The sequence below is a fragment of the Falco naumanni genome, chromosome 12 (genome assembly GCF_017639655.2).
Source record: "Falco naumanni isolate bFalNau1 chromosome 12, bFalNau1.pat, whole genome shotgun sequence".
Classification (NCBI taxonomy): domain Eukaryota; kingdom Metazoa; phylum Chordata; class Aves; order Falconiformes; family Falconidae; genus Falco; species Falco naumanni.
The window spans coordinates 27,044,068-27,071,711 of record NC_054065.1 but is presented as its reverse complement, the minus strand read 5'-3'; the positions used below and the strand labels follow the sequence as shown (position 1 = coordinate 27,071,711).

Sequence of the window (27,644 nt, the reverse complement as noted above, 5' to 3'; positions counted from 1 at the left end):
GTCTGTTCACTTATTTTACTATGGACATTAATATATGGCCCTTCTGATGTTCAGTCCCATGGGCACAGAGGTATGGGAGATGCTTGTTCTAGCAGGTATCCCCCCCCGGATCTCAAAAAATACATTCACTGACAACTCTGAGACCCCAAAGAGAAGAAAGCCTGTTCCTTTACTGGGTTCTCCTTTGCCTTTCTGTACACAGCTGCAGAGCTTAATTCATTTCCACAAAAAAAATCAGGAAGGCTTCTTTAGAAATCTCAAGGCAGGAACAGCATGTACTGCTGGAAATTATAAAGCTAGTGGGCCAGTGCTTCCTTGATGTCTGGTAGGATGCCCCAGGTACTATGAGCTCTGAAGAAGGGCTTCCAGCAGAGACCAAAGCTGAGAGTCAAATCTGCTTGTCAAACCGGGAAGCAAGAGACACAGCATTGTTTTTGGATCCCTTCTGAACACCAGGCATTACTGAAATAGCAACAAACCAGAGTACAGTCAGGACAGAAATGCCTCCATACTGTCCAGTTACATCTTGGAACCAGACACTTGGACTTTTGGCTTAAACTCACGATCACTAGGTCAATGAAGAATTTAGATGCGCTGCGTCTAGACACTTTGATAGCAGCTAAACAGAAACTGAGCACGGCTCTGTAGCAACTGAAACTAATCAAATTTCTCATTTATTTTATGGCCTCTGTGAGTGCAGTGTGCTTGGGTAAACATCATCAATATAGAGGAGTTGCTCAGGCTCCCAGGTCACCAAGGATTCTGTATTCTCTGCAGCAATTCGATTATCTCTGTAAACCAGGAGGCTCCTGTGTAGCATTGAGAACATGAGCCATCTCAGTACATCTGTGAGCAGCAAGTGATTCACTAACAGTCAATGTAATTCTCCAAGATCACATATCTATATATATATATACACACACACACAGAGAACTAGGCATAGCTAGGCTTCATGTTTACCCTTTCTATCACAAACTCAAGGTCAAATTTGCTTATTTAAAATAAAAAAAACCCCACACACCAAGAATTGCACTTTACTAACATTAGAAATTACTTCAGATCCAGGAATCAAGCTGGCTTCTTTTTAGCACATTCAGCAGCAGCAGTAAACACTGTAATTGGCACTCATCTGAAACTTTTGTTCATGAAATATGAGACTGAGTGGAAAGCAGTGTATGTGCCTGTAGGTGATTTAGCCTTGCAAGGGTAACGTTGAGTAGACTTTTTTAAAAAAATTATTTTTATAAGCTAAAAGGCTACAACTTCAAAAGCATACAGTGACAATACCAAAAAGCATTTCTGCTCATTTTTCTGACTATAACTGTGTTGGAAATACATTCTGATTAAATATTTAATTCGTTGGCCAATTGGCCTCATTTCCTTTCTCTCCAAAATTCACTTTTTAGGAAAGAAATCAAATAGTTTCCTCACAGTTTTCAAGATGACCTGCAGCTGAACCAGGACTAGTTTGAGTGGTCATACCTAAGCTGCCTTTCTAGGGAGCTTGTGCCATTGCACTATCCTGTAGGCACAGCCACAAACCAAACTCTGAAATTTGCTGCCGGCAAAATCATGTTGAACTTTAAAAAAAGGAACATCTACTACCAAATTGTACTTTTTTAGAACTAACAATCTATTATCCAGTAGGGCTGAGAAACCCAGGCCAGGATCCCATTGTGGGGTTGTGCAGGAAGGTAACAGGCAACCTGTGCTGTTTAGGCTCCATCTTGGAAGCTCCTTTGTGCAGACAGATTCCTGCAGCCTCTAATTCATCTTTAAAGCCAATATCATAGGAACCTGAATGTCATGCATCACTTGTATATAAAGATGGCCCCAAACCATCTGCATCTAGACACTTCGTGCAAACCTTCATTTTTATCAGGTTATTGCACAGCAGCCAACTCCCAGCTGGTTCCTTTTGGAGGGCATGGTTGATACTTGCCTAGCCACAAGCTTAGCCAAAGATATTAGGCCTCCAAGTAAGGTTTAGAGAAAAGACTTTGCATTGCTGAAGGCAGGCATAGCTATTTTTAAGGCCAAGTTCACCACTGCAATTCTTTCAATACAATTCTTTCCACATGTGCTTTGAACAGACTTGCCCCTAATGCTTCCCTGGGAGGTTAGATTGTATGGTTTTTGTGGGAGGCAGAAGTGCCAATGTCACTTGCTCTTCCTGATGCTAAGAAGTTAATTTGTACCATAAGAGAGCCATAAAGGATTTTACACTGCATTTGGCATCTTACAGGGTTGAGGTTCTGAAACTGTTCAGTTCAGAGTCAGGGAAGTAAGTAAGATGTTTAAGGAAATTCCTCTCATTTCACCAATTCCTCTGCCTAATTGTGCATCAAACATATGCCACCCTCAGCAAAGCCCAGAGTAGTTTCCCCTTCACTGGCTGTAAAATCCTGGCCTAGACCAGGAAGGGATAACACTTCCAGATGCTGCACCTTAGGAGAGCATCAACTCATCACTGCTGGAGACCTTCTTTGGCCTCACTGGGGCTGGAGGGACACAACAGGGACACCAGCAGGCTCCCCCCCGACACTTTCCCAGAAATAGTCTTCTGTGCTTTGCATTGTGCCAGGAACAGCCAGGGCAAGAAGAAAATCAGGGTAGTCAAGAAAATAAGGGCTTCAGGTCTAACTTCATAAGGCTTTTCATCTTCCTCCTCTGAAGAGCCATTCCCCACACTCATCACCATTATTTCTACCTCTCCAAGCAAAAGCAAAACTATAACAGCATAAGGCATACACGCGTACTAAGGAAAGTCTCAAAGAAATAGATACAAAGCAGATCTGAGCCTTCCCAGTCTCATTTTCTCGGGAGAGGAGGTTCTCAAAGCCTCTTCCCCCCCACCTCGTGTTCTCCTAAGTTTGCTTATACACAGGTACCCAAGGTCTGAGAGGAACCTTCCAGGCCAATGAGTTGCATCCTCTCCCACAGAATACAAAATAATTTGTAAAATAATTTGTTTGAGGATGAGCTTGAGAAGGTTTTTCATCATAGTTGTTCTAAAGGCCCAGGCTTTTGGACTCTCTTTTTCTATATGCACAGCAGCACTTTTTCCTATTTCCAGTTTAAACATGCCACAACCCTTTTATTTTAATTTAGCTTTTAATCTGCAAAGGAAACCTTACCTTTCAAGTAAGAGCTCTTGGTTCAAACAGCCTTGCAGAAAAGTAGCAGTTAACCCGCCACACATTCCTCTTCAAACTTCACTTGCACAGAACAAGCAGGACAATTTTGTGTTAACATCTTCTCAGACGAAACGCAGATGGACAGTGAGAAGCAGGTAATCCAGCCATTTTCTACCCCCTTCTGGCTTGAATGTTCTTCCTGAACATGGCAGCTAAGATAACTCAGAACAACCCTGAGAGAAAGAACAAGCAGCACCTCACATACTAATGCTAGTTTTTTTCTCCTCATGGGAAACACCTGGGCTGGCATACTGGGCAGATCACAATTTGCACCCATCACCCAATCAGACAGCTCAGGCAGTTACCGGCCATTGTACTGGTGATTTCACAGGTGTTTCTCCAGACACCGTTGAGCTAACTGGGAACAGCTGGTTCTGCCCCAGCCCACGGGGGTGCAGGCCGCAGCGAGTACACAGCACCAGGCTGGCCCCCACATCTTGCTTTTACACTTAAATCATAAAGCCCAAGTCAATCTAAACAGTTAATTGCTGCTGTAAGATACAGAATCTTAGAATGGTTTGGGTTGGAAGGGACCTTAAAGCTCACCTAGCTCCAGCCCCCCGCCACGGGCAGGGACACCTTCCACTAGACCAGGTTGCTCCCAGCCCCGTCCAGCCTGGCCTTGATCACCCCCAGGGATGGGGCACCCACAGCTGCTCTGGGCAGCCTGTGCCGGTGCCCCACCACCCTCACAGTGAAGAATTTCTTCCTGCTAATTTCAAGCTACTCTTTTTTAGTTTAAAACCTTGGCCCTTTGTCCTGTCACTACAGGCCCTGCTCACAAGTCCCTCTCCAGCTTCCTTGCAGGCCCCCTTTAGGCACTGGCAGGCCGCTATGAGGTCTCCCTGAGCCTTCTCTTCTCCAGGCCGAACAACCCCAACTCCCTCAGCCTGTCTTCACAGGAGAGGTGCTCCAGCCCTCTGAGCGTCTTCGTGGCATCCCCTGGACTCACTCCAACAGCTCTATGTCCTTATTCTGGGGGCCCCAGAGCTGAGCAGAGCACTGCAGGGGTTCTCAGGAGAGCGGAGCAGAGCCCTGCTGGCCTCGCTGCTTTTGATGCAGCCCAGGGTACAGTTGGCTTTCTGGGATGCAAGCACACGCTGCTGGGCCATGTCGAGCTTTTCATCCACCAGCACCCCCATGTCCTCCTCAGGGCTGCTCTCAATCCGTTCCCCACCCAGCCTGTATCATCAGTTCTGGGGGTTGTTGCCCCAGCCCATGTGCAGGACCTTGCACTTGGCCTTGTTGAACTCCACAGGGCTCGCTTGGGCCCACCTCTCAAGCCTGTCACTGTCCCTCTGGGTGGCATCCCTTCCCTGAGCCTGTCTACCGCACAGCTTGGTGTCATTGGCAAAACTGCTCAGGGTGTGCTCGATCCTACCATCCACGTTACTGACAAAGATGTTGAACAGCAACATTAAATCAAGCTACAGTTTAAAATCTGTCATCGGTTTCTCTGTTAGCTTATTTCCACTGAAGTAAGAGCTGTTATGCCAATTCCTTCTGCAGAATATGCACCTGCACAAAGAAACTACGTCTTGGCACATATAATCCACAGGGAACCAGAAAAAATGTTAGTACCTTCAGAGCAGTTTTGTTTTCCTAGACTCACTGCACACCTCAGAAATGACAATCACAAAAGTTCTTTCTACTGTTTGCAGTATGCAAATACTGTAAGAAACCCATGAGTCACTGAGCTTCTCAGGGGCACCACCTTTGGTGTGATAGAGGCTTCTATTTACCCAAGCTCCAACCCACAACAATCGTGTAACCAACCCAGCAAACAGCTTCAGCTGGGAGACACACAGCCTCCAGGAAGGGCTGGGCATGCCCATCCTTCCCGGGATAAGGAGTGTGCTGGAGAAAGGACTCACCTCCTTGCAGAGATCCTGGGAGACTTCATCTTCTATTAAACTCGTGGCCAAGTCTGTAGCAATAGCCCTAAATGCTGGTTCAAAGTCAGACCTTCAAAGAAAGGGCTGAGAAGGAATAGCCACTCAAATGTTCCTGCTGTCTGTCACATCTTCTCCAAAAGACAGGAATCGAGTCCCACCACACTTCTATCATTTTTTTATCCAGAGCTTTTTCCCCCTTCTGGACACCTTAAAAGCCTTTGCCTCTTCCAGGTGTGGTGGCTTGTGTCGTTAAAGTGCTGCAGGTCATTAACTGTGCTGCCCAGCCAGGCTTTGCAACCCACACTGCAAATACCTTTGCTCTCTGGTTGTGTTCTTGGTCTTCTGAGGGCATTAACAAGTGTCGATAAAGCAGCCTGCTTTCGCAGCTTCATTAGAAAATCAAAATATCAGAGCCCAAACTAAACCATTGAAATTGCCACCATGATCAGCCTCAGAGGCCCCAAGATAGCTATGTGGTCTGCGCGACTGGAAAACAAGCAAAAGAGATAACACAACAAAACAGGAATAGATTGCTGAACCAATACTGAGTCCAGCAGGACCTTGCAGAGCACTTAATGCTGGCATTTTAGTCTAGATGGGAGCATGACATAATGGTGTAAGGGTCAGCTTGGCAAACCCCTATTTATTAATGAACTCTTCTGCCTTGTAATGTATGTGTTTTTAGGTGATTGCTGGCTCCTAGCTGCCATTGCATCTCTCACTTTGAACCCAGATGTTCTGTACCGTGTTGTTCCCAAGGCTCAGAGTTTCCAGAAGGATTATGCTGGGATCTTTCATTTCCAGGTATCTATATAATCAGGATATTGAGAATAGAGAGAGGGAAACACTAGTATTTAGCTGAAAGCAGCTTTTTAGTGTTTGGCACAGGCTAAATATTCAAGAATTACAGTGTGTAAGTGAAATTGGTGGGGAAGAGTGAAAGAAAAGAACAGAGTTAAATAGCGTTAAATGACATCTGCTCACTGGCTAGATTCTGCTGTCTTACCATCACACCACGTAAGTCAAGCCAAGCTCTGTCGCTGCTGACTGTCGAGAGTGAATTCAGGCTGATGTGGTTCCTCCTCCTCCCCTCCCCTCCCTGTGGCTTTGCCTGGATTTCCCTGCCTGCACACCCAGTGTGTTGGGACTGAGCTAGTCTGCTTTCACTAGGGGTTAGGCTCTGGTGTGGGCAGTGTGGATGCACTCCAAAGCTAAAGGAGGTGTTCTGGTGAGGACAGATGTTATAGAGCACATACCTGTCCCTTCCAACAGCTCATCTCAGCAGAGGGTTTATTGTGTGAATTACCTTCTTTCCTTTCCAGATTGCATCAAATTCTGTAGTAAATATTTCTAGTGTTCATGCAAAAACTTAGCATTAGCAATATTTCACACATTTCCCAGTATTTTCAGTAGGGATTAGCACTTGTTGAGTGCTTCCCTTTTGGGTGACCTCTCCTTGCAACATTTTTCAAGGGCGTTGTTTGTTTTTCCCTAGTGAATTGGGCATTAAAAGCATAGACAAGAAAAGATTCTTTGGACTATCCTGTATGAACTCTCTGCTATGTAAGCTCTGCATGGAGCACAGCGTTCTAGATGTTAGGTGCAACAAGTTGCTGTTAATATTACCTATCAGCAAAATTTAATACAGCGTTAATAAGCCTGCTCAGCACTTCACAGGGCTGGGAGGAGTTTGCCTCTATTACAAGGAAGAGGAGTCCACCATGAGAATGAAACCTTACAGTGACTTATTGAGGAGAACTGATGACAGGTGAAGGAGTAGGGAGATGGTAGTGTGGAGCTATTAGGTGCACAGCAGCCCTCATGAACTTTTCCTTTCTTCTTTTTATCAGTTCTGGCAGTACGGGGAGTGGGTGGATGTTGTAGTGGACGACAGGCTGCCCACCAAGAATGGGAAGCTGCTCTTCGTGCACTCGGAGGAAGGCAACGAGTTCTGGAGCGCGCTGCTGGAGAAGGCCTACGCCAAGTACGGTGGCTAAGCAGGAGGCGGTGCTCCTGGGTGTGCAGAAGCTGACTGCCCCGGCAGTTGTGGTGGTAGACACAATGCATGTCACTCAAATGCAGCCTCTGTTCCACCCATTATTTACCATTTCCTTTAGGTCTGTGAAGGGTATTGCCAACTGCTGTTTCAAGGGGCTTTACTTCTAGTACCCCAGGTCACACTGATGGTCACACAGACCGAGAGATACTACATTATAAACCCTTCTTTCTGCAGTGCCAATACTTACAGATGGAGATGGCCCCTTACATAGCTCTTGTCGTCTGTCCCACAGGTTGAATGGCTCTTATGAAGCTCTCACAGGAGGGTCCACTATGGAGGGCTTCGAGGATTTTACTGGAGGCATCTCTGAGTCCTATGAGCTGCGGAGGGCTCCTTCGAACCTTTACCAAATCATCCAGAAGGCTCTGAGAGCTGGCTCGCTGCTTGGCTGTTCCATTGATGTAAGAGACCGCTGTCACTTTACTTTCCTCACTCCTCCTCTCAGGGCTCCAGCCCATACTGTAACAAAAGCTCAGACCAATGTTAGACATAGGTAGGGAGGTCTGAAGTAAAAGCAAACTGCAATTAATGGGAGACTTTTATCGACTAATTAGAAAAACTTAGGATGAGGTTCTAAATAACTAACTCTTGTCATGACTCCCTTTTTACAAGACAACCTGTGATAATACTTAAAGCCATGAACTGGGGACTGGTCTACCCAAACTCTGTTTTCATTGTCTGAGTATCTTTTCTCATTCATATTCTGTGTAATTTCAGCTCCAGACACTCAACTGCCAGAGGCAAACTCTGTGAGACACTTTGTTGTAGCCTGTAGTCTGATTCTGGCTTTGGTTTTCAGTCCTAAAGATTATTGATGCCTGTATCTCAAGTTACAGATAAAGTTTGTACATGTTTTGGAAACTTCATGCCTTTCACGTCCTGTTTCATTATCCTGTTTGAAATCATGGTTCATGGCATATAGGATTACCAGAGTTCAAATTTTGGTATGCCGGATCTCAACCAGGGTAGGCTAGAGCTTAATTCACATGAACATGTCTTTGCAGGTGACTGGGTCTGTTACCTGAGCTGGGAATTGGATTTAGATTTAGATTTCTTTGTTCATTCTTGAATTTCTGCTGTGCTAGGACTGCATATTTAGGGGCATAAAACTCTAGAGGTGAACTTTTGCTGTGGATCTCACCTCAAATGTACTTTCCATCAAGGGTATTGGTATTTTTTTGCATACCACTTCAGATATCTTTCCTCTTATTAATTTTCTCATGAAAGCTGAGTTCATACACAACATATAGTCCTAAATGTGTATACTCTTATTGCCCCAGATAACTACTGCAGCTGAAATAGAAGCAATTACAAGTCTGAAGCTGGTAAAGGGACACGCTTACTCTGTCACTGGAGCAGAGGAGGTAAGCCAGCCTTTTCAGGGCCATCATACAAACCAGCTTGGGGCTGCAGTGCCTGCAACGTCCTGATGTCTTTCTGTGACTGATCAAATAAAAATGTTAACTTATGCACTCTCTTACCTGAAAAAGAAAGTACCCGTGCTACTTAGCCAGGTCGAAAGCTCTGTACTGGTAGTTATACAGAGTATACTGTGCAGTCTGCAACTTGTATTGTACAAACAGACTGGAATAGAAAATGTAGAGGTGGGCCAAGCTGTTTCTGAAATGGAGGATATAGAAAGGAGAAACAGGGGAGGAGGCAGCTGTTTCCCCACGTGTTTGTACTGCATGAGGTGGGAGTGTGTACTTTGCCAGTCAGCGCTACTGGGAAGGGAATAAGAGCCTCTTTCATGAACTCTGCCGTTAGTCTCACCTTCATAGTGAGCCATAGATACTTCTGCTCCTCTGAAACTGGAACCATTACAGAGGTGTCCATGCCAAATAACCTCTTTCCAACCTCGCTGTGTTGTGTGATGTCTCCTGCTTTCGAGGATGTAGGTATTCTGCTGTTTTGGAGGTGATGTTTTTACCTGCAGATGCTGCCATTATATGAAGTGGTGAGTGCTACAGCTAATGGCTCACTTGGTGGCACAGCATAATGTAAAATAAGAGTGGAAGGCTTCTAGGTGTCTTTTAACTATTGCAAATTGTAATGGACTGCATCACTCAAGTACAAATCATGTTTTATCCTGTCTGAAAAGCAATTGCCCTGTGATGATTGGAATAATGGAAGTGCTCAGGCTCTGTTTGTTGTGGATCTTTTAGGTATATTACCGAGGACAGCCAGAGAAACTAGTGAGGCTTAGAAATCCCTGGGGTGAAGTGGAATGGACTGGAGCTTGGAGTGATAAGTAGGTTTTTATGTGCCCCTGCTTCTCTTTCTTCAGTATACTCTGGTATCTTTTAAAAATTAAATTGAGACTATGCAGTTAATCCAATCACAAAGCACATTTAGGAGAGATACTAAATCAGTTGGAATAAAACACTATTAATTTATTAGCAAGGTTAGATATTGATCTGCTCTGCCCAGCGGACATTCTTCCCTGCCTCAGGCAGAGCTTTCTCATAAAAGAAAATAGCCCACATTTTAATTATGAGTAGCCCAATGTAAGCCATATCCACGTCATTTTGCACAACTTTTCTCAGATTGATCCTTCTGATGGTGCCAGGTTCTTAGTAGAATATGCAAACCAATCTCATTCCTGGGAATTATAGCAGGGACAAACCATTGTGCCTCTGCTTTAACTCTAAGGTTGTGCTCAGCTCTAAATCAGACCAATATTTGGGTTCTACTGGAGAATCTTGAAAAAAATAGGGATGTTGCCTAAGCTAAGGACCCAGAAGTTTGCAAATGTCTCAGAAACTGGGCTTCAGCTTTTTGGAATCTCAGGAGAATGGCAGTGACAACACCTCTTCTATTTTTTATATTTAGAATGGCATAAATTTTACTTATATTTGGACCACAATATATTTTGTCATGCAACACTGAGATTTCAGTTTCCTGCCCTGACTGACTGCAGTCCTGGTGCTGATGTTGTATTATGCTTAGGGATAGAAAATAGAGATAAACATTACAATTATTCTTACATTTATCAGAGCTGCTTTGCTCAGCCCCAAGATAAGGTGCCTCAGGCACGCCCACGTGCCATATCCTGATTCTGTTACACCTATTTTACCATGGGACAACCCTGCTGAGGCAGGTGCAGAACTGCACTGTCACATGGGAGCAGATCAGAGCAGAATCCAGCTTGCTGCACATTAACATCAGAACGGGAAAGGAGCAATGCTGTTTTCTGCACTATATTTTCTAATTCCACCTTTTTACTTTCTTGTTCTTTTGTGACCCCAGCCACGGAGGGTGTAGCATTTCCCTTGGGACACTATCAGGCATCCAAATAGATCTTGCAATGGAGAAGCTCAGCCTGACTTTCAGGCTGTGTGTTATCTAATCCAGCCAGTCTGCAATATTTGTACATTCTGGCACCTGGCAGTGATGATTCAATTTAAGCCTTATTTGTTGCAAATACAGTTGCAGTCTGATTCCAGCCCTGTATAGCCAGGCTGCAGTGTGTGCTGCCGTTGGGAGGGGCGGAAGGTCTAGTTGTTGGAGAAATACATACTCCTTTATCAGCTGTAACTGAAGAGAAAGCCCAACTCTCTGATCTTGTAGAATAAAATACAACTGAACAGCTTGCTTTTGTGCTTTGTCTGCAGTGCTCCTGAATGGAATTATGTTGATCCCAAACAAAAACGGGCTTTGGATAAGCAAGTGGATGATGGAGAGTTTTGGTGAGAGTTGTTCGTTCAGCTTAATCTTTTGGACATTGTATGTGCATATAATGCTCTTTAAGCAGTGCTTTCAGTTGGATGGAGAGAAACTGCCAGCCCCAGGGGGGTTAATAATGACATGCATGTGTTGTTAGCCTCTTGTTTGTCTCCCTTTCCATTCAAATATTACCTTTTACTACAGTTTGCATAACTCAGTGCTTATCCAAAATATAGAGACCAGATGGTAATAAAATTAATGAGGTGGCAAGAATGAGCCTCAGCTGCTCTACATTTTGAGGTTTGTTTTTTTGCCTAAACGTTACACACTAATGAAAAAGTTTAGATTACCAGCTTGGGAAGAGTCTGTTTACCCAGACCTGATGGAAAGCCCATCCCAATTAAATGAGTATATGAATCAGTACTGAACCCATGTCACCCTGTCCTAGACTGGAAAGATAAACGGCCACTGTCTTCCAGTGCAATCAGCTATATGGGCCATAAGGCACCGAGAACTGAGACCAGACCTCTGCTTGCAGCATGAAGTGATCAAGGTCTGTCACTCATGCAAACCTACTAGGAATGGTAAAAACAAACATCAACAATAGAATTAAAGCAAAACACCAAGCTAAGACTGTTTTTCTGCAGTGACGCTTCCAGAAGGGCCAACTCTTCCTCCTCTTAAATGGCATCTCCTTGCACATTTTGTTCCACCAGTTTTGGTGAATTTACTTATGAAGCCCACAGCTGGGGATGACAGAAAATGGTATGTCTGGGCCCATAATGTGTAGCAGCCGTTGAGAACAACTGTCTCCAGGAGATATGGCTCATTCAGGGAGTGGGAAATTTTGTTTCCCAAAAGCCAGTTCCAAGTTTCAGAGTTCAATTTAATGCAGCTTTAGGCAGCTCTGTAGTACTGATGTTTGTTGCCCTGTTGGGAGAGACATCTATTTGCATTTGCCTCCACTGTTGCAGGCTGATGGACTAACCCTGGTCTTTTTGTGCATCAGGATGGCATTTTCGGATTTTCAAAGGCAGTTCACCCGCCTTGAGATCTGCAACTTGACTCCCGACACGCTGACAAGCAATGAGGTCAACAAATGGGACCTGACCCTGTTTAATGGACAGTGGAGACAGGGTTCGACTGCTGGGGGCTGCCAGAACTACCAAGGTAGAGACCCAGCCAAGTGGACATTTGGTGAAATACCAAACAAAACAATCAAAAAATAAATGTTTGTGAACTGGGGGTGGGGTGGGGTGGGGTGTCTTTGGTAGGAAGGCCTTGGAGGTGCAGCTCTTTCTGCAGGGTTTAGACCATAAGCAAAAGCTTGGCAGTTTAAGCAAAGATCTAATTCGCACTTATTTCCTCGTTGGGGATTACCAACCCACTAAGCAGTTAATTCATGGCTGTATTCTTTTTTTCCCTCTGTCTGCTTTTCCTGCTTACATGGCTTTTGCTACTGACTGGAGTAATCCTCCAAAGGGTTGGGTAGGCCAAGAAAGTGTCACAGTTCAGTGGCAGTGTTGTTTCCCATTCATTTTCAGGTTAGACCTCTGGAGAAGCTGTCTGGCGCTTGGTCCTCTTGCAACAATAACAGCCTTAGCCAAGGATGTTTCCTGGAGATAAATGACTGGCTGGAATTAATGATATCAACTCCTCCCTGTTGGTCATTACTCCCCAGGAAATACTGTGGTGCTTTGATTTGCCATGGCTCCAACTGATATTCAGCATAGCTGCAAAAACAAAACCATATAACGTAATGGAAAGGACTGGAAAAATTCCAGGCAAAAGCCCTTCCAAAGAGATATTCTCTGTAATTTGAGTGACAGCCATCTTAGCTACAATGACAACAAAATCTCCTCCTTTTTGTCTCACCTTGGGAATTCTTAGCAACGTACTGGACCAATCCCCAGTTTAAAATCCAGTTGGACGAACCAGACGATGACCATGAAGGGAGTTTAAATGAGCCATGCTGTACTATACTGGTGGGCTTGATACAGAAGAACCGCAGGAGACAGAAGAAAATGGGAGAATCTCTGCTTAGTATTGGTTACTCACTCTATCAGGTAAAGTTTGCTCCCAATTAAGGGCTTTATTCCATCTTCTGGTTTGCTGGAAAAAATTAGCAATGTGCTACTTCTTAACCATTCAGCGCTACATTTCAGTAAGAACTGGATTTTGCAAGATGATTGAAATCCTTCTCTCATTTCTTTCTGACCCACATAATATGGAAAGATTCAGATAAATTTAGGCTCAGGTTTTGTCCCACTTTAACAGGACAGTGGTGTAAAACTAGAGGCAATAATTTAGCAACAGTCTCATTGAGAGCCTTCTCTTACAAAATCTGAATGGGGGCAGGCTCAGGGTGCCTGGCAATTCCAGATACGTGTTTCTGATTACAGCCTATCATTAGTGCTCAGTAGTCACTTTCTTTTTTTTATTATTTTTCCCTTGCATTTGAAAATTGTTTTGAGTCATTGTCTACCATGCTATTGTTCTGGTTCAGTAATTTTGGGTTTCTTTTTTCTGATTCTGCCAGTGTTGCTTCTGTCTCTAAAAATATAATGTAGGGGAAAAATCTACAGTGTCACCTCTAATTCCTGTGATGTAAGGGGAGAGAAGCAAATATAAATTTTTCCAACCAGTATTATCATTCCCAATATCATATCTGGAGAAAAACAATTAAATGTTGTATAGATTCCACTGGATGAAGATCATTATCCAGCACAGGTGGGAGCAGATGGGAATGGCTGACGTTTGCTAATATAAGTTGTGCAGGATGGTTCAAAACTAGGAAAGGTTTTCCCTAGTGCCTAAGTGTCTGCATTCACAAATGGTTCTCACCAAGCACATTTCTGAGTTGCCATCTGTGTGGTGCCCAGCACCCTGGCCTATTGGCATCCTGAATTTGCACATTAAGAATGTTTGCTCATATCACTGAGTACAACCCTGGAGAAGTTAGCAGAGCTTTTGTGTTTTACATCTATTTCATCCCATCTGCATACTCTTTGATCTCTTCCATAGTAGGGTAGACTTGGTGACTCTTAACAAGATGAAGACTTTCTTTTGAAAGACATGGCTGCTAAGTAATCTCAGGTAGACATCCAGTTACGACCCCAGATATTTGGGTCATGCACTGTTGTAGATTTACATCACTGCAGCTGGTGCCGTGGCTGAGGAGGTCCCGTTAGGACAGCATGGGCGGTGACCTAAAGTAGATAGATCTCTGTGGAGGAGAAGGTGAAAAGACGTATGCTCAAGTCTACCTGCCGTGCAGAGCTTTTGGCAGTCATGCAGCTCAAACAGCCTACCGACAAAAACTGTTAAATGTGTCCATCACCAAGCTCCTGGCCAGCTTGTGTGCTGGTTATAAGGAACAAGACCTGAGTTCTCAAGGGGCCATTTCACGCCCCCAGAATTGCTGTATGGGTGATATTTTCAAAGGCTCTTTTGGGACTATGGAGGACACTCTTTTTGGCTGTCATTGGAATCTGTGCTCTTAAGACTACTAATTGCTTTTGGAAAAACAACCCTATATTTGGTGGTACGGACTGACATAGCAGTTTAGTTAATTTAGGAAGGGCTAAATCTTCAAATTTGTTACCTGTTATAAATGCCATACAGCAATCTCATCATCCACAGGCTGACTGCTAGTGGCATTAGCTTCATATATTCAGCATATTCCAGTAATGGTAGACCAGTAGATTTTAGGTCTGCTGTAATAAATTCTCAGTTTGGTTTTTGTTAGCCAGGTGGGGCTAATTTGTTGACCGTCCTGACTGAGCACTTAAAGGCTTACCCAAATACTTCCAGCCAATAGTATCATTCACAACACCGTATCAGGAGAAAAGCAATTGAGTGTTGTATAGATTCCTCTGGGTGAATATCCTGTTTTTCCTTTGGAACAGCTCTAGCACAAGCTAAAACTTCATGTATAACTGATACTACAATACACGATTGTAAAAAAAAAAAATTATATGTCTGAAGGAGGCTTTATCTGATTTTTCTTTTCCCCTAATGATAGATGTGGGTATGTAGCAGCCCTTTAATACCAACTCTTTCTCTTTCTTTCAGATACCTCAGGAGGTATGTAGTCTCTGCTGAAGACTTCCAGCTTCCATATGAGCACCTTCTGTTGCACTGGAGAATTTAGCTACCAGGAAGACTTCTTCCTTACTAATGACAGTTCTTCTGGAGAGCTTTGTTATTAGATCACTGGACCAGTATCTCAGGTTCTGAATAACCGTTTCCAAGGGACTGGGGCAAAAAGCTTTATTACAGACACCTGAGTCCCAGTCTTGACTTCATTTATACTTGTTGAAACTTGGCTTCCACTTAGTTTGTATAACAGAGGCCAGAATTTGTCTGTTTAGTACAGGTGAAGGCAGAACAGGGTCTCTACACTCTAAAATCGAGAAAATATAGCTAATATTGTCTAGAAGGAATGCCAGACTCTGTGGATCCATTCGTTTTATAGTTCTGAGCTAGGGCTCCTGGTAATGAGCAAACTCTACTCAACCTTCTGTAATCCCCCCAGATGTCAATACTGAGGTAAAGAGACTTTTCATTCCTGAAGAAAGAAACCCCAGGGGTGTCTGGCAGTAGGAATAGTCTATACTCATTACTGAGGTCCAGCAGCCTGTGCCGCCAATTTTTCCTAGGCTTTTCAATCCTTTGGTTCTTTCTCAGTAAATGAATGTGTGGTCATGTAGCAATTAACTGTGTTCTTTTAACAGCCTTGCAGATGCAAAGGGAAAATGAACTTTATACATAGAAAAAGATACGGATCTGCTGCCTTAATCTTTGCAGTCCCACTTAGCTTAAGTTTGGGTGAGGAGGAAGAATGGGGCTGTTGAAGATATAACAAATCCAATATTATCTTCAGTACAAAAAAGGAAAAATCCTTTATTTTTCTGCAGTTTACAACAGAAAAACTGAATGATTATGCAATGTTTGGTAACATGTTTTATTATGATCTTAGACAGCCAGAAACCTTATCCGTATGCAATGTTGCCCACCCTGTGTCAACCACACAGCACTTTTTGTGGATCATTGAATCACATTTTTTGAAAGACATCCCAGTGGACAAAAAGTTATGAATAGGAGGTTTATAGCAGAGATGTTATTCTTACGCTACTGTTTCTTCTTACATCAGTGTTTTGTTTTATGAGCTATGCCATGTTTCACTTGCCTTAGAGTATATTGGTACTTAGGAAAAGTTAAATACTGTTTTCCACATAATCCAAAGGAATATCCTTAGTCTTACTAATAGAAGTTAGTAAATCATCTGATATGGCCCCTAAATCTCACCCTTGTGACCACTACTTTGTTCTGTTTGCTATTCTTTTCTGTCTGTGCTACAATTGCTATGCAATTAGGAGACTTATCCCATACCATAAATTGCTCAAAAATACTCTTAATTTTAAATTTGTCCACAAGCTGCCTGTGAAAGCAAAGAGGGCTCAATGCGTGGACAACTTAAGTACAACAGGTACTAGTTTGACCAGATATGAACACACATTGTGATCTTTTCATTTTATATCACAGATTGCTAAAAGACATGTGAAAAGATAATCTTTATAGAAAAAGATCTTTGTCTCTTCTAATTATCTGCCTGACTGTTTCCCATGACGGAAACCGAGTGGTTATCTATTATGCCATCACTTGCGGATGTATTATTTTATGCTAAGAAAAACTTGAGTTGGCTTTAAAGCACTGAAATTGAAATAGAGTGGCTGGCTTACCAGTGAATTGTCAAATGGTTTCTAACAAAAACACATTTCCCACAGCTGGAAAATGACATAGATATTCATATGAACCGTGCTTTCTTCGCAAGGAACCAACCAGCAGCCCAGTCTGGTCCTTATGTCAACCTGCGTGAAGTCTCCAGACGCATGAAGTTGCCCCGAGGAGCATACCTCATTGTGCCATCCACTTTTGAGCCTTACAAGAATGGAGAGTTCTGCCTTCGAGTTTTTTCTGAGAAACAGGCTAAAACGCAGTGCGTATCTTCTCTGTAAAGCCTCTTCTTCTGCTGGTGAGGCACATGAAGGAAAAGGTCAGGTGTTGCACCCACATCCTGTGCTCTACCTTTGCCCTTAACCAGCAAACCAGGCCCATTTCTAGAACATATTTTATTCTGTAGTCTACTACACACATCCATGGCAGAGTCACAGGCCTTCAGATGGCCTCCACCAAACACTGAAGTGCTAACTAGGTCCCTCGGGTCTGCGAAGTGGAAGTTCCCACAATTAAAAAGTGCAGGATTTGGGAGTATGACAATGAGGAGACGGTTTTAAAAAGGGTTGTATCAGTAGCAGCCACTGAATGAAGAAACAGAAGCCTGGATACAAGACAAGAACAACAAGGCTGGATTTCCCAAGGAAAACATCTTCAAAGAGGTGGGACAGACAGGTGGGATCGGGAGCTCAGGAAGCAGGAAACCTGGGGGCTTGCTCTGTGCATTCACTAACACCTTATATTAAAACAGCTTCTTTTGCTAATTATTTAAAGGCAAATAGTAGACTCATAATTTCTCATTGGTTTGTTTTTTTTTTCCTTTTATTCCTTAGGATGATGGGTGATGTGGTGTCTGCAAAATTGTATGAGGTAAATGTCTTAACTGGGCAGATAGCTGGTTATTTTTTCCTAGCAGGCTTTTCTTTCATAATGTGGGTGTAATACAACGGGAAGATTTTTATTTCTCCCCTGAGCTGGGATCAGAGTATGTGTTTGTGCTCAGCAGAAATAATTTTCAGTTGTGGGAATTCTTTACATATCTCCATGTCTTAGTTTCATGTCCATTTTTATGTACCTGGGCCCATGTGGCATAGAAACTGCACCGTTGTACACTGGGCTGGAACACATTAAATTGTCCTTCTATCTAGCACAGGTAGGAGAAGGCAGGGAGGGCACAGAAAGATCCTTTCCACAGAAACAGTTTCCTGAAGCCCAAAAGAAATTGCAAAAGCAGACTTCCAAGGAACCACTGAATTGCTATGGCCAGGTGCAGCAACATTTTCACTGCACTTATTTTATAAAACTACCTTGGTAGCAGAAGAAAACTTTTTCATCAGTCTTAGAAAGTATTTACTCCTGAATGAAGCCAGCCCTTGTCTGGTTGTGATTTAAATAGTGCCTCCATTCTGCCATTGCTGCAGAGCAAGTGCTCATTTTCTGCTGCTGTAAATAGTCCCCTGTAAAGTTGCTTTACGATGTCCACGGCTCGCTTTCTAGAACCACCTTGCAAACCACACTGTTGGTCGTTTCTTTCCTCTAGCCTCACGTTGATAACAAAGATATAGATGATGAGTTCAAGATTCTGTTTCAAAAGCTCTCTGGAGAGGTAAGTGGATTAAAGTCAAAGAAAAAGACTGGGACCTTTCTGTTATGATTATGCAAATATTTGACTTGCCGATTCCTTTTACTGTCTGGTCTTCAAAAAACCAAGCAGTTCTCCCCTTTTATTAACTCACAGCTTCAGTTCCATTTATTTTACAATAGAACAGTTTTACTACATTGTTCCTCTTATTGGTGCAAAATATGATTTGTTCCCTAGGTAATGCAGAGCATGGAATAACTTTGAAAATAAGGGTGATGGAAGCCAGGTCTGTGAAAATTATTATCCCACGGTGAAATAAATTACCTGTGGAGTTAGCGTATAATTCTGGCAATTGTCTAGTTGGTCAATTCCTTTTTGTTTAGAAGCCCCAGGAATCAGAAAACTGTTGGCTGAACTTTCTCTCTATTTATTGCATTTGACAAACAGCATCTACAAAGCCCTGCTGTGCTAGCCTGTGGCTGTCATGTCAGATTTTCTTTTAATGAACAGGTGGCCACTGGCATTGAAGAAGGAAAACATCTTGTCAGTTAGAAAGACCTTTTTGAGTTTTGAGAGGGCAATTTTAGTATTGTTCAGTTGTAGTTTCCATAAGCCTGGAAAATCTCAAATGCTCTCCTGAACCTCCTTAGTTGAGAAAGAAGGCAGTCACCCAGTTCAGTCAGATCTGTTAAAAAGTTAACATTTACTGTGTCATGTCACCATGGCACCTAACAAATTACTTATTTTCTATTTGAAAGGCTAACAAATATTAGTGGTTTCTGAGGATCTCCTCCATGTGATGTCTGATGGTAAATGTAAAGTGTTAGAAAAAAAACAAAACGTTTCCATGCCTTACATACAGAAAGAAAACAGTCTCTGGATACCTGACAGCAAATTAATATAGCTTGTTTCAAATAATTTTTGTGTTAACACCTAAAGTATGCTTTGTTTTCTGGCCAGGACTGCGAAGTGACTGCAACTGAACTTCAAACTATCCTAAACCGGGTTTTGTCAAAGAGTAAGTCATGTTGTGTAGTTCCCATTGAATGGAGCTGAGAGGCACGCGCTGAAGCTCTTTGGTCAGAGTGAACATCTGCGCTTGGGTCCATCAGCACACAGATGGGATCTGTGCTAACAAACACCGGCTCTATCAGCTAAGAGTGATGAAAAACTGAGTTTATGCTTGCCCACAGCTGAGATTCTCCTGGCTTGTTGAACCTCTAGTATGGGGGAAAAAAATATCACCTGGTGTTCCCAGGTGCTGCCAGCTGATGTCCTGCAGCGACACTATATTCTCTGTACCTCTTGGAAGGACCACCATGGGAAGGTATTATTATGCTGCTGCAAAATTTCTGTGGACAAATAGACACTTACCCACTCCCAAAATGAATAGCATGCCCTGCCTCTGGGCCAAAAAAGCCATGTTAATCAGCTGAAGGGAAATAGTGGAAGAAATGGTAGAGCACTTACTTTACTAACAAGATTTTAAGGTGGCTGACATCTCCAAGGCTGTCTGCAGAAAAATATTTGCCTAAAAGTGTTTCTGACGTGGATTTTTCTTCCTTTTTGTACAGGAAAGGATATTAAAAGCAATGGATTCAACATTAACACTTGCAGGGAGATGATCAGCCTTTTAGATGTATCCTTTGAACATCATTTCATCACCTTTAAAGTTTCTGGATCTGCTTTGTAAAACTTCCTGACAAGATGGGCTAAGTTTACACTTCCATTGTTCAGGCACATGGCTGGAGGTATAAAATTCAGCCAAGCAGATCTATCAGCTCAGGGTGGCAGAAACCCAAACCTTTCAAATTTTGGCTGCTTCTCTCACTTGCTCTGTGTCTCTCATTGCTTAAACTTTTACCTAAAAATAGTAAGGAGAAGAAGCAGGAACCTTCTGCCTGGATGCACCTTTGCAGTTTCAGATGCATACACAGCACACTTGGCAGGAGGCATGTTTAAGCACAACCTCAACTCCTGTCTCTAAGGCAGGTACTGCATACAGAGCACAGAGCTCAAAGCAGCAGAGGCACGCTGGAGAGCCTGTTCAGGGGAGAAGGCAACAAGCACCTGCTGTGCCTCCCTCCCTGCTGCATGTCTTGTAGGACACATGCGAGCTAATAAGCTTTGTGTAGCCAAGGGAAAAGGAGAGGTCGGCACATCTGCCCAGTACTCCTTTGATGTGCTGGGAAAGTAGGCAGTGCACTGGGAGGGTCAAGGGACATGCTGCCAGGATTACACGTGACATGGTCACGTTGAGGTCAGCAGGGGTTAGCTGTGGATCTTGTGGATCACTCGCTGTTAGAAGTGATGCCTTTGCCCTACACTCCACAGTCTTCCAAACCCAACAAGGTAACACAATCAGTACAGCATCACAGGGGCCAACTCCCTGTTTCTGCATAATTTTCCATAGGAAAGGAGTTCAAGGCCCTGAAGGACGTGCAGAAAGACTGTGCAGCCTGCTATTGACTGTTCACTTGCAGTTCCTGCCCCTGGTTTCTAACACCAGTCTGCTGCAAGCCCAGTCCTTTTTTTCTCTAAGGACTCTAAGCTACAGTTAACTGTAAAGAATGCGAGCGGATCTAATCGTGCTTATATATTTAGCAATCCCGTACATCATTCCCTGAGAGTGCAGATAGCCTAGAAATTCTTGGCATGCCTTTAGCTAAGCAAATGTAAAGCTGTGGGCATGTCTGTTGAGATAGGGATGCATTACAAACGAGAACTAATATGGCATTAAGATGACACTGTGGTGGGTGATTTGTTTTTATCAGAACTGGTTGCTTTCCAGTTTTGCTAAAGATAGAGGAATCTTAATTTTTGAACCATGCCTTAACGTGGCCCAGACCAATGGGACTGGCACCTTGGGACTTGTAGAATTCAAGACACTTTGGATGAAGATTCAAAAGTATTTGGTAACATAGTATTTCTGACTGTCTCCCCTTCCCGCTCAGCTCTCAAGTACAGATCCAGAACTGGGTTAAGCCCCCACAGGCAAATGTACTTGGAAGCCTTCCTTCTCATGGCTGGAGTTTGTTCCAGGGCTCAGAAACACCTCTGATTTAAAGGGGCACAAGCAGATCCTCTTTCACCCTGGCTCCATCAGTCTCCATAATTTGCAATACCTTATGGAAAGTCAGATTAACCTTCTTTCATTGTTGGCAAAGATAGCTCTCTCTGCTGCCTGCTGTATTAAAGCTCATATGAACATCTCTCTGCTATTGCAATGCGTTACATTGCCAGCTGAGCACCAGCAAAGACAAGAAACACATATTTTTAGGACCTACAAAAAAACTAGCTTTGTATTTTTTAAATCTTGTGGCAGTTCTGAATTATTTTCTGGCAGAGGCTTTAATATCCCGAGAAGTTCATCCAGAATCAAGCAGTCTAAATTGGACGTGCTTTGTTTGTCAACATCCCTTTCAGGCAAGCCTACTGCTACCATACTTGATGCTGGCCAGCACAAGAATCTGTCCTGGAGGTTCATGAAGAAGTGTTGGGTTCATGAAGCACCGGCTCTGTCCTAGGGCTAGTGTCAGCAGAGCAAGCCCTGAGAGCCAGTTCCAGTCTGAGCTCTGGGTGGCATCTAATTCTGGATAATAAACCCGCTGGCAGTAGGGAAGCATCTGCCACCATGTCTGAAATACTAAGCAAAATGGACTTTGCCTGTTGCACTGTGTGCCAAATGACAGGATATTTTCCTCAGTGGCCTGTCTGCCACCATGTAACATGAAGGCAGGCAGCCTGCCAGCCCATGGGAACATGTTTCCCAGTCTGCCTTTCTTGCCAGTAGCTACTTGAAACATTTCCCCTGCTCATTAACGTTTCAAAAAGTGGGAACTTGGACTGGTAGGGGCAGCCCCTTTCCCAGCCATCAGAAGCCCAAGGTTGTGCCAACACAGCAGAGTGATGTTGTGGACAGAGCAGAGGTAGGCATGATTGTCCTGGCATTAATCTAGCTACACAAGCAGGGAGGATGGCAGGGCATGGGCTGCAGAGTGGACTAGCAAATTGAGGTTAAACCCCAGGGAAGCCCTGGTTATTTCATTCTGGCTGCGAGCCCCCGCTGAGCCTTGTGTTACCATGCCTTCGCTCCTGCTGTTACCCAGCTACGAAAGCCAAAGCCTGCCTGTGCTCACACCATTGCATTGCTGCGTGGGCACAACTGAAAAGCCATCTCTGCATTCCCTCGCTCCCCTCTGCTGCAGGCCATCTATAAGAAAGTGGACAGTGACTACTCCGGTACCATCGACTCCCATGAGATGCGAAATGCCCTCAGAGAGGCAGGTGAGTACACTGCTTGGGGACACCATTGGATCACCAAACATCAGAAGAACAGTGGAGCCTTTTAATGGCTTTGCTTCCCTCCTGTCTCCTAGATCACAGCATTGCCAGTGCCGTTCTCCCCTCCTGACAGTCACACACCGCTACGTCCTTTTGCTGTTATATACATCAAAACCCATCCTCTGTACTGCATTATGGACCACTGATATTTTTGTCCATGCTGTGACCATTGCTTATCCATCTGATTATTACTTACTCTATTTCTGGCCTCATTATTTCCTAATCTAATTGTCCTTTTTCAGAGCTATGTCCAAACCCTCTTTTTCCTTCCTTTCCTCCCACCACCTTTCTCTACACTAGAGAACGTGCAAGCCTGATAAAGGCATGCCCCAACGATATCCTCTCTGATGTGTGCTATTCAACTTCTGAAGCAGTGCTTGCCAGCTCAGGGGCATCTAGAGGAGCACTGTTTTTTTGATCTGTCTTGTGCTCAGTGGAGCTTATGTGAATGATCCAGAGACAGAAATAGCACTAATATGGGCCTGAATAGAGCCCAATGTGTTACGCGTGCAATTGGCTCTACTGCAATCACTGCTATTCAGCTGCAGCGCCAAGACTCACTAATTAGGGGTTTATCTGGGGAACATAGGACTGGTTATGCTGTGAAACAATGTGAAATATGCAGTCTGACAAAATGCTGTGGCAGAACTTTATGCCTCTTTTCACCCAGCACAATGGGCTTTGGAAGGGACCCACAGCAGAGGTGGGTGATGGAATCCAGCAGACCTTCTGGGAGGAATTGTCCTGTCCTTCACCCAGGTCTGCCTGCAGGTGCAGCAGTCCATGGAAAAGTCACATCAAAGACAGCATATTAACCTGCTGTGTCAGTGATTTGTGTGCTTCCCATTCCTTCAGGTTTCACGCTCAACGATCAGGTGCAACACAGCATTGTCATCCGCTATGCCTGCAGCAAGCTGACCATTGATTTTGACGGCTTTGTGGCCTGTATGATCCACTTGGAGACCCTGTTCAGTAAGTGCCTCTGGGCATCAGCCAAGGGGAATTCCTGAAAACCTGGGGGGTTCCTTAAGCATTTGGTGTCTTTTAACTGTGAATGTAGCAAATTGCATGGAAATATGAGGGTGCCAGCAAAACTGTCTGTTGGAGGAAACAGCAGAGAAATAACAAAAGCCTTTCTGTCTGAATGACCATGGAGGGTGGGGGACATGTTTTCATAATCTTCTGCGCTCTGCTGCTTTACAGTCATCTGCACTTTATGGCCAGCGCTCTGGCCCCCAGGTTGTCCCAGCTCCTGTAAATGGTACCATTTATCATTTACAGTCCTTACTCAAACCTGATTTACAGGTTTGTCCCCAGATCATACCAGATGCTACTGCATCAGATTTTATAGTTGTCCCACTGCCAACTCTCAGTTTGCTGCTGTCCCGCTGCCAACTCTCAGTTTGCTGCTGTAGATCTGACTATTCCGCACCATGAAGCGGCTTAGAAATTACTTGTAAGAGGGAAGAAGAACAGCTGTAATATTATCTTACAGAACCAGTCTAGATTTCCAGTAGATCATGGCAAAAAGCCAGACCTCTACATTTTGTCAGGCAGTGATTCTCTACTTGCCAAACTCTGTGCTTTATATTCAATCTTTTCCCCCCTCTTCTACTTTTCAGAAGTGTTCCATCTCCTGGACAAAGACAAGCGTGGAGTCATCCAGCTCTCTCTGGCTGAGGTGAGACTGGTCAGATTGAAATACCACCAGGTTAAGCTACAGTAATGGATTCCACTAAACCCCATTTATTCAAAATCACTATTATAAGTGGTAAACTCAATAGTGATTCAAAGAGAAAGTTTGTTTCTGTGAAAAGGTTCTTCAGCTCAGAAGGCCTGTCTGAATTAGTAGAATGAACATTGACTTTATATGAGCAAAAAAGTAAAGATACATTAAAAAGCCCTAAGGCTGCTTGAGAAGTGTTTCACTATCTACTTTTAGAGGGCAGTGGTCAATTCATTAGAAAACACACAGCAGGGAACTGTTCTTGTCTGGCAGGGAATGTACTGATCAACCTGCCAGAATTAGAAGAGACCTTTTAAGATGCCAGGTCTTCTTTGCTCACTTTGTTTTTAATGCAAATTTATCCTGTTGAAGCTGTAATAAAAGCAATCAGCTTGAGTCTTCCCTTTGCAGAATACAAATATATCTCAGGAAACAGCTGGAGGGGGCCCCAAGAGGTCCATCCAATTAGTCCTCTCAGCTACAGACTGGCTCAAAGGGAGGAGGATGGCTAGGAAGCCCCGTGACCCTCAGTCACAGTTAGTTAAATCTAGCTGAAATGTAAATAGTCTGACCCAAGTATTTTTCAAAGGTCATGCAGCTTTCCCTGGGGAACTGGTCTTCCCTCAGAGGAGACCCCACTTGCAATGTCTGAGGCTGCTCCTGGTAATAAATTTCCCTGAAGTTCCAGAGCAGACGGATCCCACATATATAACATTAAAATGCAGCTCCAGCCTTTCCCAGCTTGTTCTCCCAGAGCTGTGGTAGAGTGCTCTAGTGGCATCCTGTGGACCTTCCAGATGTCCTGACTCCTTGTTCTGTTTCTCCCTCAGTGGCTGTGCTGCACAGTGGTTTGAATCATGGTCAATGAATTCGACAGAGACCTCTGAGGCTCTTCTGAACATGGAACCACTCGTCTGGCTTCTTGTTATGAAAAGCAGAGAGAGAAGCTTGGATTTATTACTGGCAAGTTATTTTAAGCCCACTAAAAATGAAGTGGTCTCCTGTCAGTTATAAAATAAATGCACTCTTGAACAAAAAAAGATAAACAAATAAAAGAAACAAACCCAGCTCCAACTTCCTTTACTTTTCCTGCCCAAAGAGTATTTATCTGTGTCATGCTGAAATGTCACGATTTTTGACTTACCACAGATGGGCCCAGGTGGCTTTGGTTTGACTTCTGACTGTTCATCAAAGTTCAACAGTGTTCAAAATCCTGGAAGGGATCTCCATTGCCTGCAACGTCCAGCACGTGTTTCACAGAGCAAGACCCATGCTCAGAGCGTGGGCAAAATTTGTGTTGCTGCTCTGGCTACCTCCTTTCACAGGCAATTGTCCACTTTGGCTGTGCCATGCATCTGCAGAACCTGGGGGTGAGGAGCTCAGAGGCAGATGCTGAGCTGCTGAGAGCACAGGGGAATCGGGCATGGACACAGCCCCAAGGATGAACAGGGAATCAGTTCATCATGACATGACAAATGTATAGCACTCCTCCACAAGTCTTGGTTCAGTCTCCCAGGAAGAGGAGGGAGGATGGAAGGCCATAGGCAAGTTGCTGCAGTTATTTCCATGGAGATGTTCTCTGAATGCTTGTCCATATGCATATTTCAGTGCCCAAAGATGGGGTTTGGAGTTTTAGGAGGTGAGTGACTGGAGCTCAGAAGCTCATGAAGGCAAGCGTGAGGGGAGGAACATACAATGTGGGTGTAGGGGGTCTAGGAGCTTGAGCGTGCGAGGGATGTGCTAATGGGGATTGTGATTTAAAGAAACTGAAGCTAATAGTCACTGGCTGACAGCGCTGTGCTTCCCTAAGATCTTGAAAAACCTTTGTCCTTTAAAAAAATCTTCCTGCATTTAATTTCACAGTATAAAGAGTAATAGCATAGCCATACAGGCAAGATAATCTAGCAGCCTTTTTTAGCAACTGGAAAATATTTCTGTAACTCGCAGTAATGATCGGATGAGATGACATGTCTTTGACACTTCCCTCTGGGAGCAGAAGGAGTACAGGCAGAGATCTGTGTCCCCAAGGCAGATGTGAGGCCCAGGCTCTGTCCCCTTCTGTCTTAGTGCTGTTTGAGAGGGGCTTTTCTCCATGCCTGCTTGTTCCTAAGCTCTTTTTTCAAGGAGGAAGAAAGTTGCTGTTTGGTTTCCATCTCCAAACGCAGAATGTCTTGTGACAACCCCCAAGCCTCTGCTAGACATCTCCCAGCATTTCTTCTTGGTGCTGGCTACAGCTGTCTGACTAAAAGGGACTGTTTCGGTGTGTGGCTCTGCCTTTTTAATAGGTGCTTTTCGCTGCTCTTATTTAGAGGTGCTCTCCCAGTAAAAGAGAAATAAATACTTAATTCAGATTGCAGGATAAAAACAGCCAGCGGGGGTAGCATAGGCTTTCCCCTGCTGTCCCTGTGCACGTATCACTGATCATGACATGCCTGCAGCTGTCTGAGGTGGCCACCAGTTTCTTCTCATGGTAGATATTTGCCTGCTGACCACCAATAGACATCTATGTATCTCCACCTGCCTTCAAGACAGAGCTACATGAAACAAGCTGAGGTGTCCAAAACCTTGAGAATTTTCTAGTGAATGCTCTGCCTGTTCAGTAAGACAAATGTGTCCTTCCCTGCCCTATATCTTGAGTATGCAACACGTCTCCTTACTAACCATGCAGCAGGGTGAGCTAACTCCTTGCAGCTTCAGATTTGCTTTCTGCTCACATGCACTATTCATGAGTTCATTCCAATTATGATCACAGAGAGGCCTCTCTCCACAGAACTGGGAAAACTCAGCTATATGCAGAAATCCATTGCACACTCCCAGTTCTTCTCCCTTTACATTAAGCAAGATGCCCCCACCACAATAATTCTCATAGTTAGCTCAATGGCTCTCACCCTCCCGTACAGGATGGGCACTCCATCTTCCTTTATCTTTGGGAAGCAGGCAGATCCAGAGGGTTCACCTCCTCTTTCATTTCTTCTTTGAGCGCAGCACTTAGTTATCAGGTCTCAGAGAACAAGTGCTCAAAAATAAGCCTTTTCATGGGATTGCATGCAATTCTCTTTTTTTGCTTGACACATCTGCAAAAAAGGTGATTAACATCCACCTTATTTTCCTTCCTTATGCTGCAAGCTGAACAAATGTCCGTGCTCATCAATTCTCTCTGTTAGTCCTGATGGGCTCAAATGCCACTTGAATAAAATGCCTGCAGCAGCTCCTATGGAAGTGGTGGGGCATGGTGAGCTGAGGCAGGGCTTGGGCATCTGGATTCTCTGCACTCTTAGACACTGCATGTTGGCTGTGCTTCATTTTTGGAGCTGAGAAGTACTGCAGCTCCCATTAGATTTGCGTAGCTCAGTCACAGGGAATTATAATGCAAGCAAGTCACAAAGGTTCATGAATTTGTGATGCATTCCCTGTCACTGTGAAAACTGTGCTGCAT

The 27,644-nt window shown here is 44.0% G+C and overlaps 1 protein-coding gene across 1 annotated transcript in view; it reads left to right on the top strand.

The window, feature by feature from the left end:
• Positions 1 to 25,275, top strand: part of CAPN8 (calpain 8) — a 31,385-nt gene extending 6,110 nt beyond the window's left edge. The window contains exons 3-21 of the mRNA XM_040612369.1: positions 5,778 to 5,896; positions 6,943 to 7,076; positions 7,384 to 7,552; positions 8,432 to 8,515; positions 9,317 to 9,402; positions 10,766 to 10,840; positions 11,827 to 11,987; positions 12,708 to 12,883; positions 14,892 to 14,903; positions 16,607 to 16,818; positions 17,390 to 17,426; positions 18,097 to 18,162; positions 19,099 to 19,156; positions 19,713 to 19,777; positions 20,985 to 21,053; positions 22,347 to 22,425; positions 23,338 to 23,454; positions 24,105 to 24,163; positions 25,039 to 25,275. Of these exons, the coding sequence (XP_040468303.1) occupies positions 5,778 to 5,896; positions 6,943 to 7,076; positions 7,384 to 7,552; positions 8,432 to 8,515; positions 9,317 to 9,402; positions 10,766 to 10,840; positions 11,827 to 11,987; positions 12,708 to 12,883; positions 14,892 to 14,903; positions 16,607 to 16,818; positions 17,390 to 17,426; positions 18,097 to 18,162; positions 19,099 to 19,156; positions 19,713 to 19,777; positions 20,985 to 21,053; positions 22,347 to 22,425; positions 23,338 to 23,454; positions 24,105 to 24,163; positions 25,039 to 25,062 (1,802 nt within the window). The 3' untranslated portion in view covers positions 25,063 to 25,275. The remainder of the gene's footprint in view (positions 1 to 5,777; positions 5,897 to 6,942; positions 7,077 to 7,383; positions 7,553 to 8,431; positions 8,516 to 9,316; positions 9,403 to 10,765; positions 10,841 to 11,826; positions 11,988 to 12,707; positions 12,884 to 14,891; positions 14,904 to 16,606; positions 16,819 to 17,389; positions 17,427 to 18,096; positions 18,163 to 19,098; positions 19,157 to 19,712; positions 19,778 to 20,984; positions 21,054 to 22,346; positions 22,426 to 23,337; positions 23,455 to 24,104; positions 24,164 to 25,038) is intronic.
• Positions 25,276 to 27,644: the final 2,369 nt, after the last annotated feature.